The 12,895-nt window shown below is 34.2% G+C and overlaps 1 protein-coding gene across 2 annotated transcripts; it reads right to left on the bottom strand.

The window, feature by feature from the left end:
- Positions 1-498: 498 nt before the first annotated feature.
- LOC132308538 (putative nuclear RNA export factor SDE5) lies at positions 499-12,895 on the bottom strand. Of its 2 annotated transcripts, XM_059806642.1 has the most exons (12): positions 12,781-12,895; positions 9,725-10,296; positions 9,020-9,045; positions 8,288-8,365; positions 6,348-6,421; positions 5,945-6,198; positions 4,040-4,116; positions 3,857-3,910; positions 2,839-2,906; positions 2,655-2,755; positions 2,506-2,576; positions 499-866 (listed from the first exon to the last, which is right to left on the bottom strand). In XM_059806642.1, exons 2-12 carry the CDS (start codon positions 10,293-10,295, stop codon positions 747-749), a joined length of 1,494 nt encoding a protein of 497 aa, XP_059662625.1. In that variant the 5' UTR covers position 10,296; positions 12,781-12,895; the 3' UTR covers positions 499-746. The 2 variants fall into 2 exon arrangements, with proteins under 2 accessions (XP_059662625.1, XP_059662626.1); XM_059806643.1 differs by lacking the exon at positions 499-866 and having other exon boundaries at positions 2,506-2,568.

The raw sequence follows: 12,895 nt of genomic DNA, 5'->3' as shown, positions 1-12,895 counted from the left end.
CAAAGAGATTTAGTGAAATTTAGCCGTTCTCTTCATTCCTGTAGTCCTGCATATGATATATATATATATATTATTAACACGGGAGTGTACATTTGAAGCGAAAGACTAAGGACTTTTGGATAACAAGAAAGTGAGCAACTAAAGTGCACATTCCGAGAATATTATTAACTTTAGCATCACAATCCTCCAAAGCTGTTTTTCATGTACACTGCTATAGTTGAGAGCAGTAAATCAGAATTTCAATCCAATCTCAAACAAGAATCAACGGAGAATTATAACGTATGTATTTAAATGAGCAAGTAGCACATCTTACACTAAGAAGTTACAGGACCAAGACATGGGTGACATGTCAACAATAACAATAACGAATGAAACCTGCAGAATGTCTCATTTATGCTCCCTTTTGGGTGGGAGTCCTTAATCCAATTCCAACGCTAACCAGTTTGTAGAAACAATTGCTAATGTAAAAACTTCAATCACTGAAAGAAGAAATGCAGATTTTGTTCCTCTGAATGTATGTCAACATGAATAAAAACAATTAATATAGGTTCAAAAGTATTGCAACCCAAGCTGCGAACAACTCAAAAAAACTTCAAACAATTTTTACCAGCTCACTAGGTAATCAACACTGATCATCATCATCCTTGCCTTAATTCTCTCTCCAAGATTTTTTATTTACACGCCATTTCACCTACTATATTTAACTTTTTAAAGTCATTCTTAATAACCTCATCCCAGGTAATCTGTTACTCCTTTTTAGCAAAGCTCAAACGTTTTGGGTTGATTTCATCTATTCGGATCACAATTACCCAACCAGCCTCTTCCTCGGTCCATTTAATGGATTCTCTCTCCAGAAGCTTCAAAACCTGCAAAAGAATGTCAGAATTATATCAATTTTCCCCTTTTTTCAAGTAATCAGCTGAACAAGTGAGGATGATGCAAACATGTAACATCAAACTACATTGAACAAAATATGGGGAGAACGAAATAACCATGGCAAATGCATGGGCATAACATGTTCCAAGACACCAATTTTTAGACATATACCTTAATAGTTGGCCCAATGGAGAAGACAAAAACATGTCTCTTGTTTACCTTAGGTTCCTGCCGAAACTTTCTGAATATGCAGCTTTGCTACATTGATGGTTTAGTTTGTGCAAAACCCATAATGAACATGCTACATTATTCCACCATAACACAGAGTAAAGAAAAATGCTTCCGATGCTTCAGTAATGTCTATCTATTATATGTAAAATATGCCGATCAGGAACCCAGACAAACACCAGCACCCACCACTGGTACCAGAGAATTTAAGAAATGTCACGGAAATATGATAATATGTGGTTTGACTAGCATTAACATTGGAGATGATGTTAAGATGAAATAAAAGAATGTGGTTTGACCAAGACTACGTCCTTAAATAGGGCAGAATAGAAAAACATAATTCATGTAGCCAACCTCTCAAGTAGTTGAGAAAATGCTTTATTGAGTTGAGTTTTACAGTGGGAAATTTACAGACTTTACAAAAAATCTGCTCAATTTCTTCATACTTAATTAACACGAGTAGAGTTAGTAAGGAATAATATGATAACATGTTGTTTGACTGAGGCTATGATCTTAGCTAGAGTAGAATGGTATAGTAAAATTCATGTAACAGTGCTCAAGTATATCGGGAAAATGCTTTGCTGAGTTAAGTTGAATAATAGATTTAATACGGGTAGGTTTTAGCACAATAATTACAAAGCTTTTGTAAAGTTTGTTCTATTTTCATCGTGTTTCTTAAACACATCCATTTTGGATATTCAGAACTCACCTACAAAATGATATTTACAACAACGATACAAAAAAAAAAAAAAAAAAGAACTGCAGGCACGAGCATTAATATTCAAGTTGGTATCGTGTTTGTAAAATATGCTAATATAAGTAGGACTGTCATCCTTGCAGTTCAAAGAGGTATGGTTTTTTATTTTATTTATTGGGAATCACAGCAAACTTGCTGACAATACTATACATTACATAAACTCTTCTAAATGCATTATTTACCTGTGTTGGACAAAAGATACATGTGCACGAGTATGGATGCGTATCTGGTCAGGCATGCAATCGTAAGCATACTCCATAATTCAAATTTATTATGTAATTAAGAAAAAAGAAAAAAGAAAAACCTCTCTTATTTTGAAGTTAATAGATTGCCTCAAAATGAGTGAAGTGAGTAAAATTCCCATGTTATGAACCCTAGCTTCCGAGATGGGGCAATTTTCTATGTTATATAAAAACACTATTTACATTAAGAATAAAAGTAAAATATTATAATTTTATAAATAGTTAGTTCCTTGTCCCCGTGTCCTTGGACGTCGGGATTTGATAAATCTAATACTTGGATACTTATTCTTGAGTCCATTCAGCATAGCAATTAAGAATTTTCAGTTTATCTGAAAGGAAAATTATAGTCCCCAAGTGGCCAAAAATAGGGAAAGAGAAAGTTCCAGTTAAAAACCATCATACCAGTCGTTTCCGGGCCTGTCTTTTGGCATCTTCAGCATTGGTCCCAACAATGACTCTAAGATGCTGAAAAGCTGGTGAAAAGCAAATTAGAAAGCCATGTCATTTTGTTTAACTTGATTGAAGAAGTATACTAGGAAATGATCGCCTACATGGGATGCCGCAAAGTGAGGTTAGATGAAGCCTTAGAAGACGTATTGCTTCCCTTGGCTCATGGTCATGCAGATCTAGAGGTATGTCCTCCGCATTATCTCTGTGATCAAATTCAAATTTGATATAGCAATATATGAATGGTACATGAAAGATATGACTCGGAGAAAAAAGGAATTCACTCACTTGGTCTCCAGAAGTTTTTGGGTAGAATTTTCATTTGCTTCTCGGGCCTTCTCCTTAAAAAAATTTCCCTAGACAATCACCCCCCCACACCCACCCAGAAATATAAAATAAAAGGAAAGGAAAGGAAAGGAAAGAAAATCAATAACAAAACCAAATTCAATTCAAGGGCACACCAATCTCTGAAAAATTGCCAGTTTGGGCATTACTGAAAGCCCACCACATTATATATGAAACAGGTATAATAAGTATGTCGGAGTTGACCACTTTAATATTCTATTAACATTTGATACCTCATTCTTGTTTACCCAAAGAATGAATACTTGTTAGAACTTTTCAAGGTAAAATAAAATTAAGTAAAAATACTGTTGCAACGCCCCTACAAGGATGAACCAAAGATGTTGACACAGCAGCCGATGGTAGATCCGATAACAAGAAAGTTTAAAATTGTACAAGTAAGAGTGTCACTATGTGCTTAATACAAACTCTTATTTTTATTTTTTTATAAAAGAGAGTGTCCTCCATCCCTTTGGAAAGCGAGACTAATTCCTTTAGATACCCATAATCACCCCCGAACCACAGGTATCGGGTAAATACAGAGGTTTTTGACACCCCCATAAATTAAACAGAATACCTCTGGGTCATACTCAGAGACCTTATGCCAACTCAATTACTCCATGGAAGTTTTCATAATATAAATTGTTTATAGATGACACATGACAAAATAAAGTTAACTTGTCATTGCTATGTAGTTGATTACAAACTGTCTAGGTGCTAAACTCCATTCACACGGTTTATAAGATATCTCCAGCTCACCAGTTAAGGTGATATATATCCACTCCAAATGAGTAAAAATACCAAGGAGAAGACAGAGGGATTCTTATTTATTTATAATTATTATATTATTATTTTTTGTGGGGGAAGTTTAATAAAGTGTAATACTAAAAAAATAACAATTACTATGGAATTGTTTTCAAATCTAAGCATTAATATCACTACAGAAAAAACATAGAAATTATACCTCTTCTAGAAGTTTGTATGCTCGTCCATGATCTTCAGCAAATGCGTCAACAGCCTGCGAAGCAGCTGAACTATTACATTCTGATCATGTTATAGTAGGGTGATACAAATGATTGAATAATAACACTAAAAAGATTGAATCTGAAATAAATGACCACAATAAAAAGTTTCTGAAAGGACTTACAGCTTTATAGTATTCTTTCATTGTAATCCAATACTCTTTAGCAGCTTTGCGTAGCGCCTGATAACCATCCTCTTTATCTTCATTTTATATTCAGAGACGCATACATATGTACCAGAAAGCATTCACATTAGCAGGAAAAAGAAGTATAAAAACAGGGAAGTACATAAACATTTCACTTACTCATGCAAAATTAAGCCATAAACCAAATGGCATCTACTTAATAATGAGTTATGAGTATTAGCGTCACAGTGGTTCATCCAGCTTTCTGGAGTTCATCTGACAGGCCTTGTTCAAGTATTTGTTACTCAAGCACCATAATAAACTGGGCCTCAGTCAAGACAAATGGCTCATGGAAAATCCCAGAATGGTCTTAATATACATCTATTATAAAGTAAATACAATTAAAATGACTGTTGTACTAATATTCTTATCAAAATCTTAATTCAGATGTGATTCCAACAGTCGGTCCCCTACTGGGAATAGGACACGACAGAATGGTGCACAGTGAGTAGTTTTCAGCTCCCTGATGTCGAATTCCGAAAATCAGCGATAGTTTCCCCACCTATGACTCTGATTCTAGTGAAAGCGATGAAAGTATAGCTCTGGTCCAGTTGATTTGAAGTCCCGGTCACAGTGACTCTTCCGAAAAGAGGAAGTTTTCTTCAAAGCTTGACCAGACACACCAGCACATACCCAACAAACTTCCTTCTTTATAGAGTCAAAAGAGGTGGTAGAACTTGTCATTCTATGAGGTGGAGTAAGAGTTTAACCAAGTCTTAAAGCTCTTGAATATTTACAAGAAGACTTTCAGCATACGAATATCAATGAATTCCTTTATCAGTAAATCACAATCTATAATACATTTCTGGCCTACATCATTCAGTTCCCTTTCATTGAATTCCTTTTAAGCATGTGAATACAATTGAGTTCACAATTTATTTATAACTTACGAATTATAATTATAAACGACAACTGAGAGATAGAAAGGACTAAGGGATATCATATATGTGTGTGTGTAGATTTGTATATTTCCATACAGCTTACACGATCATGATGACTCCTCTCTTATTCCTATACTCTCTCTTTAAAACCTTCATACACTTGTGTCCTTACCTTTTTCTCCCAAGTATGGTTATACACATATTATGTAAACCTTTATACTATGTTTGGGAGCACCAAATTGGCTGCTTGGAATTTGAATTGGAATTGGAGGAAATTTAGTTAAAACTTTAAACTAAATTTGTTCCAATTCAAAATCCAATCCGCCGATTCGATGCTCCCAAACGCAACATAAATTTATTTCTCTAAGATAATACTTTTTTCCACACTACAAGAAAGTTGTATCAAACGTACGAGATTCATTCATTACACAAGAGTGTCAAAGAAATGATGTCCCTGTGTCCAAAATTATTAGTTAAAAATTTAAATTTTGAACAAGTCAAAAGATGTGCCAGATACATGTTCAGGAATGTTTGAGAAGTGTCAATGTCAAACATGTGTCCAACACAGACAACTCTGCAGGAGCATCCATGTTTCTTAGCTTATATAAGAAGATTTTTCATTCCAAAGGCAAACACAAAGAGGAAATTAGCAAATAGTACTATTATAATTTTATCAGTCTGAATAGGGCCAATATTTTAAAATTCACTCTTTTTTTCCCAAGGTTATGAAATTCACCCACACCAGAGAATAAAACTTGGAAGACTTCTCTTCATTTTTTAATTTAATCCTTTTTTCACCGAGAGAGAAACTCCCACAAAACCGTGTTAAAATCCAAGACATGCAGAAAAGTCAAAGAACAAGCATCTTGTGATCGTATTCTCTATAGTCTTTGCAACATCTACACATCTTCAAGGGAGAAATACATTTTCTAATAGTTATTAACACAAACGTCGAAGTGCTTACCATCCTCACTAATATGGGGTTCTGGATTGGCAATTATATGCTCTGTAGTATCGTCTTTAAAAGGTTGAACTACAACTTGACCGAATGCTCTTGATCTCCTCACTTCTTTTACGTTGCGAGTTAATCTTGGTGCTTTTTCAACTCTTTCAGGAACAGTAAACAAGGCTTCTAAAATTTCCCTCTGGAGGTCATACCGGTTTTTGTCTCTTTTAGGTGATTCCAAATCATTTCTAGTGATAAATCTAGATTTACCACTGCAGTTGAAACAAGAACAAACTTGATGTTTTACAAACATGAAAAGACATCTGGGATTCAAGGCAAGTAATTTACAAGAGACCTTTTTCCCTTAGCAATACCTGGATCCCAGAAATGAGCTAGTACATGCTAGAAATGAAACACATACCTTCGAGCCGAATTTACATGCTCCGATTTTTCTTGACATAAAGGAGATTCCAGGTCTGAACATTTCTCCATAGGCTGTTATGAGAGCTTAAATCAGATCTATAAAACAGTATAAACATCAAGATAAAAAACAATGCCTATATCATACACATAGTATCCAATGCATTTGTTCTAAATACTTGATTCATTTAATTGTTTATCTGAATTCAACAAATTTATTTAGCATATTCATAAATATTTTCCAAACAGGCTACACAGATCCTTTCACTTCAACTGACTCTAGGGCCACAAATTTTAAGCACCATAGGCCATCTTACTCATTTTCACTGCCTTACCCATGTTCCTTGTGACCTCTTATTCTTGTAGTACCCTCAACTGTCTCTCATTGTTGTTGCACAGTATCTCCCATCTGAGCTGATTTTCTAACTTCATGCAATGGTAACTCAATAACTTTTCAAGATGCACTCATTTCCTATTCTATTTATATTTCAGCCATCCATATCAACATCTTCTTTTCAACTTCGACCTACTAATATGTTCCATTTTTACAATGTAACGTTCATGAAACTGTATAGTTGGAAATTTCTACGAATGAAAATCAACACAACTTTTTCAAGAAACCGCAAGGATACTGTGAGATTTTGTTAAGTATATATGACCAAAAGATTACAAATTCAAAGCCTTCAAATACATGAATCAAAGCCTTCAAATATTTGTTCGAGGAATCAAGTGAATGCTGGTTCATGTTTCTTGCTTTTAAAATCGGTGAGCAAGCTTAAAGTCCATCAGCGCCATAAAATTTTAGCAGAGCATTATCCAATTGAACTACTATCAATTTAAAATTCATATGAACTAAAAAAAATTCTCTTTAAACTTGTTTGCATACACATCAGCAACCGCAGAGTGCATATATTACCATTCAATGGTAGCTGACATCATACAAAATAGCAGATATAGATATTACAACCAAAACCCTACAATTTATAATGGAAAACACCGATTCCAATAAAGAACATTTACCTAATGACATTATTCCACTGCATGTATTACCTTATAGACCTTACAGGGGGAAAAAAGGAAAAAAAGAAGAAGAAGAGAGATGGATGAAGAAAAATAATACTGGAATGAGGACCTTATTAAATTCAATCGAAGTATTGATCTAATTAACATTAGATTGCCTTGGATTCTCTCAAGATACAGATTACATAGCACCTATTGTCTCAATTCTCAAACAACCACCCTAAACAATGGCAATGATAGAGAAGTTAGCACCATAAGAATAAAAAGGAAATAGAAAGACCAGGGTGTGCCCCACAAGGGGAATGACAGTGGCTTCACTCTCTCTCTCTCTCTCTCCCTCTCTGTCTGCCTCTCACCCTCTCCATATACATTATGCACATTAAGCTTTCAGTTTTTATCATAATTTGATTGTTGAAAGCTATAAAAATCTCCAGATATTAATATTAAAGTAAATGGAACTCAAGAAATTCGACAAATCCAATGTAACTATCCTTACAAAATTATGTATATAACTCAATCTAGGTATTTCCTCTCTTTTTGATAGAACATTCATATTAACAATCAAGCATCAACTTTAGTGTATCTCCTCCACCTCCCAAAGAGGAGGTGGAGCATCCAAAACCTAATTCAGACAAAGTGGATATGTGAGTGTGACATATCCATAAGGTACAAACAAACATATTAAACACTGATATCTCGATATACCAATTCATAAATGATCGTAGCAGTTCGACTCAATTTTTATATTTTCCACATCAATCTTGAACATCAGGTTTCTTTGCAAATGCATGAACATAAGAGCTAGTCACTGGACCAACACAGAACTCAGAAGTAAGGATTGATATTACATTCAGCCTTTTTTAATCTGCAAAAAGATCAAAAATTATTTATTGGTACTTGAATGTTTAGGACTACTCTTACTTTTTGAGCAGCTATGCTTAGAACATCTTCACTCTTCTCCAAAGAGGATGCTGTTAGATCGAGAAGTTTCTCCATGCTCTAATGAACACCAAAAAACAAAAAATCAACAGTTAAAGGTAAACAAAATATCCTATGACAAAATTGACCAATTTTTCGTTTTCTAGCAGTAGAAGATATCAGTCCTGCTTTTCCTGTAGATGTTTATTGTGTAACTTATGTTACATTAAAGCTTCCACTTGTTCCAGAAGCACTTAAGAGTAGTCCTGTTAGGGTTACCTCATCTGTATGACACTTTTACAAAAAAAAAAAAAAAAAGAAAAAAAAAACCATTCACAATGGAAGTACGGTGAAAAATAAGATACTGCTACAGAGTGCACACACTTTTGCATGCTTGTGCACAGCATGCATTTTGGCTTGTCATACCCATGTGCCCATACATACAAGAGCAAAAGAATGTGTACTAACTACTAAACCAAATAAAAAAAATCTGAAAAACAGATGACATAGGAGACATTGTATGCGAACAAAAAAAATTTCAACATAATGGAAAAGACACCTTAGCCTAGAAATGTCATACACCTTAACCAGTTGAATCAGAAGGCCAATTACTAGTAAAATACTTAACTTACCAAAGCCCAAATACCATGAGTGCCAAAAAAAAAAAAAAAAAAAAAAAGATAATTGTTGAGGGAAAATTGAGTACCTGAAATCTTAAAATGAATGTGCACTTACCTTTTTTACATCATACCCGCATACCCCTGCAAACAATAAAGACAATTCCTGATTACATATGATATCAACCTCATCGAGTGAACTTAATATGGAAAACAAGAACATTGCAGTTATAATCTGAAGAATGAGAGGAAGAGGCAAGTACTATCTTAAGTTTGATTATGTTCACATATTAAGCAAGTGATGTAAAGGTTTAACTACAATAACCAAAGCAAACAATTGAGAAAGTAACATGTAGGGCATACAAGAATACAGAGGATAAATTTGATTGATAGCATGAAATCCGAAGAGAAATTAAAAGGAGCCATTGCTCATCTGCATTGCAAATTTGTGGTGATGATTGCATCATAACGTAAGAAAAATGAAAATTTCAACACTACTTGAATCAGAATCGTATTGATGAAATGAACCCAATTATGAAACCTTCAAAAAAAAAAAAAAAAAACGGAGCATATGAACACAATTTTATGGAGATATCGGCATTTCAATTGAGTAGAATTCTGGGGCATTCTTCAAGTATGAAGTAAATATTAGCACAAGATGTTATGCATTAACTACTACCAAAAGACACTTCTGATAATAGATTTCAAGTCATAATTTATTTCGTAATTACCAGTCACATGCACAACCACAGAGAAGCTGAAACTAAATTGTAATGCTGGCAGACTAGTAAGTTTAGATGACACACGAGTTAAGGGTGTTTACCAAGGACTTCTCGAATTACATCCATGCCAAGTTGAAAGCCATCTCCAAGCATTGCAAACAGAAATTTCTCAACATCCTTGTGCATAGTTTCATCCCTAGCTGCAATATATGGTGGAATTTTTTCATCCCAAATCTCAGAGATGGGCAAATCCTCTGAATTTAACTTCAACGGTTTGTTCACTGCATACGATTCATTTTCCATAGGCTTGGGCATAGCATACTCCTTTCCAATCACATTTGCAACAGTACCCATTGATACTGAACATTTTTTTGGCTTTGATTCCATAGAACTTCTTTCTGCAAATTTTGGCCTGTCCAAGATATTGTCAGATGACTCTTCCGAAGACGCACTTAAACCCTCCAATTCATTCTTGGATGGAAAATTAGAATTGCTTTCCTGCATATTACAAAGTATTTCGCCAGCCGTGTATACATTGCGTCTTGCTTGACAATAAGCGGAGGCAATGTCCTCCAGCGAAACCATGGAGCCAAAGGCTTCAAGCAAGTGTTCCAAATCCCTTTTTTCATCATCATAATATGAAGTGCTTGAAGGAAGTCCTTCCGTTTTCATCCTTCACAACATAAGAGAGAAACATCTTTAATAAATTTGTGAATCAAGCAGCACAAAGGGATGCTCACCCAAACACTTGTATGCCGTTTTTTAATTAATAATTTACAAAGAAATCATAAATCATGATAATCTAGTACTATGGTATGTGGATAGAGAAAAAGGTCTTGTAACTTTATAAGTAAATATTGGAAATGAGAAGCTATTTATACAAGAAGCCAAATATAGCATGAATAACAAATGCAAAACAGTAGAAAAATAAATAAATAAAAAATGATGAAAATTTGGGAAGAGACATGATAGTATGGGTAACCAGGAATATTGTGTTATGCAAAAAAAAACATAGTGCAGCCAATTCAAAAGCAATTGGCATAGGGCTCTGTCAAGTTCGTTTGGAAGAACCTAGTATCATGGAAGCAAAGATGGGATTAAGAAACCCCAGTATGCAGTACAAGCCAAACACATTAATTAGACAGCTGAAACACTTATTCAACTCCAATGATGGAATGTTTGGTTGATCTGGTGAGTATGAAACTATATATTAACAAGCCTGTCAAATTGGCCCAGTTATCATAGATCAGCTTGGTCCTCTTGTATCCAGAATTGTCAAGTAGTATAGGAGAACATTAAAAGACAACAAACAATGCTGGAGTCATTCGACTGTTGTAATAAGGAGAATTCAAGTAATATTCTCAAGCATACTCACTGCATGACAAAATTGCACAAAATGTCAAAATTTGACACATACTCGAGAAAGGGCAATAAATGTATCCATTTCTACTCACAAAAGACATTAATGCAGGAGACATCATCCTAAATTCATCTTGATTTACGATAAGAAACAAAGAGCTGACTGAAAAGAATTTAAAGTCCCAACTACACACATTTTCTATCTTAATTACCTGAAAATGGTGTTAGTAGAAGGCAACGATGCATGCTGCACTGATAAATGTTTCTTAAATTTTAATATTCCAACTACAATGAAGCTTGTCATCCCCATTGCATATTGCATAAAAATGTTTATAAACTTTAGTGGATTGCAAACATTTGTTAATCTCCCCATTCCTATAACAAGAAACCTCTTGCAATAAATCATATAATCATTCTATATACAGCATCAAGCAACAAAGGAAATGTATTCTCAACAAATGTACTAGATCTTATTTATTTCAGAATCGAATATAAAAATAAATAATAAATAAATAAACTCTACTAAACAAAACAAAGCCTAATTACAACTTCCTAAGACATATGACTGTTCTCAAAACAATTGGAATATTCTTCCATGGTTTTTCTAATTGGCTGCACACAAGAACTCAAAGACAAAGAAATATTAACCATTAAACTATCAAACTAAAACATCTAGATATTAACAAAGATCTTAAGATAATATTTTATAAGACAAACCCTTAATGGGACAACTTTAGAAGCACAAGCATACAACACAGAGCATGTTACTCAACTACCTCTATGTTCATTTCCAGTATAACCATAAGGAACCTGGCCTCACTATCTTCACCTTAAACATCATGCAATACAATTTTGAGTAGCAAACAATTTGATTACGGGGAGTTCAAAATTGAGAACACTGCAAGTGCATAATCATTTTATAGACACCTAAAATGAAAGCAATTGAGTAGCAAACAATTTGATTACAGGGAGTTCAAAATTGAAAACACTGTGAGTGTGTAATCATTATAGACACCTAAAATAAAAGCAATAATCAATCATTGTTCACTCTTTTACTAAGTGATAGCAGGCCCTTGATCATTAAACTGGAATTAAAAAAGGAAACTGAGGTGCATTGTTCTATATAACTCACAGATTACCAAAGATAATTCACACTAACTACTACTTGTACTAGTACACATAAGACATGACCGCAGGAGAGAGAAAAACAGAGTTATAGCATTAAAAAGAAAAAAAATGTAAAGATAGAGAGATACATCAAAGAGATAGAAAGAGAAATGCATGTACGTGTCAATATACCTGTATATGTTTATGTATGTATCTGTGTATGGAAGAGAAAGCCATTAATCATAAAGAGCTTGACGTTTAAGAGATATAGACAACCAATGAATGCATTAGAGAGACCTATAATTGAAATGATCAAAGTCGTGATGAAATTCACCGAAATTTAAGAGATAGAGCTATTCCTGAGAATGAAATGCGCAAGAACTTGTCTATATAGATATACACACAAACACATACACGCACATGCATCTATATGGGGAGAGGAAGAATCATAGTTACAACGAGCTTGATGTTAAGAGTGTTTAAAATCACAGAGAGAGACGATCCATTCAAAGATATCTAAAATTGAAATGCGATCAAAATCAGTGATGAAATTCAAGGAAATTTCACACATTAATCGTTGTTTCCACATTAATTAATCGATTTCTGTCTCGTAACAAAAAAGATTAATCGATTGATTTTAACAATTAATCAATGCAAGTGAAAAAGATTGATGAAAACTTCACTGGTCTACCTTTCTCCTGGCCTTGGATCTTAACTTTAAACCCTAGGTTTCAAGACTGATAAAGAGAAGAAGAAAGGAAGAGCAATGGGACTGAGCGCTCTCTCTCCTCCAACAAGTATAGCGT

The sequence above is a fragment of the Cornus florida genome, unplaced genomic scaffold, assembly GCF_030987335.1.
Source record: "Cornus florida cultivar Cherokee Brave unplaced genomic scaffold, ASM3098733v1 CherokeeBrave_3.0.0_Hap2_Chr05, whole genome shotgun sequence".
NCBI classification, from domain to species: Eukaryota; Viridiplantae; Streptophyta; class Magnoliopsida; order Cornales; family Cornaceae; genus Cornus; species Cornus florida.
This window is presented reverse-complemented; position numbering and strand designations above follow the sequence as displayed.

Bases quoted from the DNA above. Each gene is read 5' to 3' on its own strand.
- LOC132308538 (XM_059806642.1), bottom strand. From the start codon at position 10,295: ATGAAAACGGAAGGACTTCCTTCAAGCACTTCATATTATGATGATGAA. The intron at 6,422-8,287 runs GTAAGAGTAGTC...CTCTCATAACAG, and splicing joins TAAGCATAGCTGCTCAAAAA to CCTATGGAGAAATGTTCAGA. The intron at 2,907-3,856 runs GTATAATTTCTA...GTGATTGTCTAG, and splicing joins CATACAAACTTCTAGAAGAG to GGAAATTTTTTTAAGGAGAA.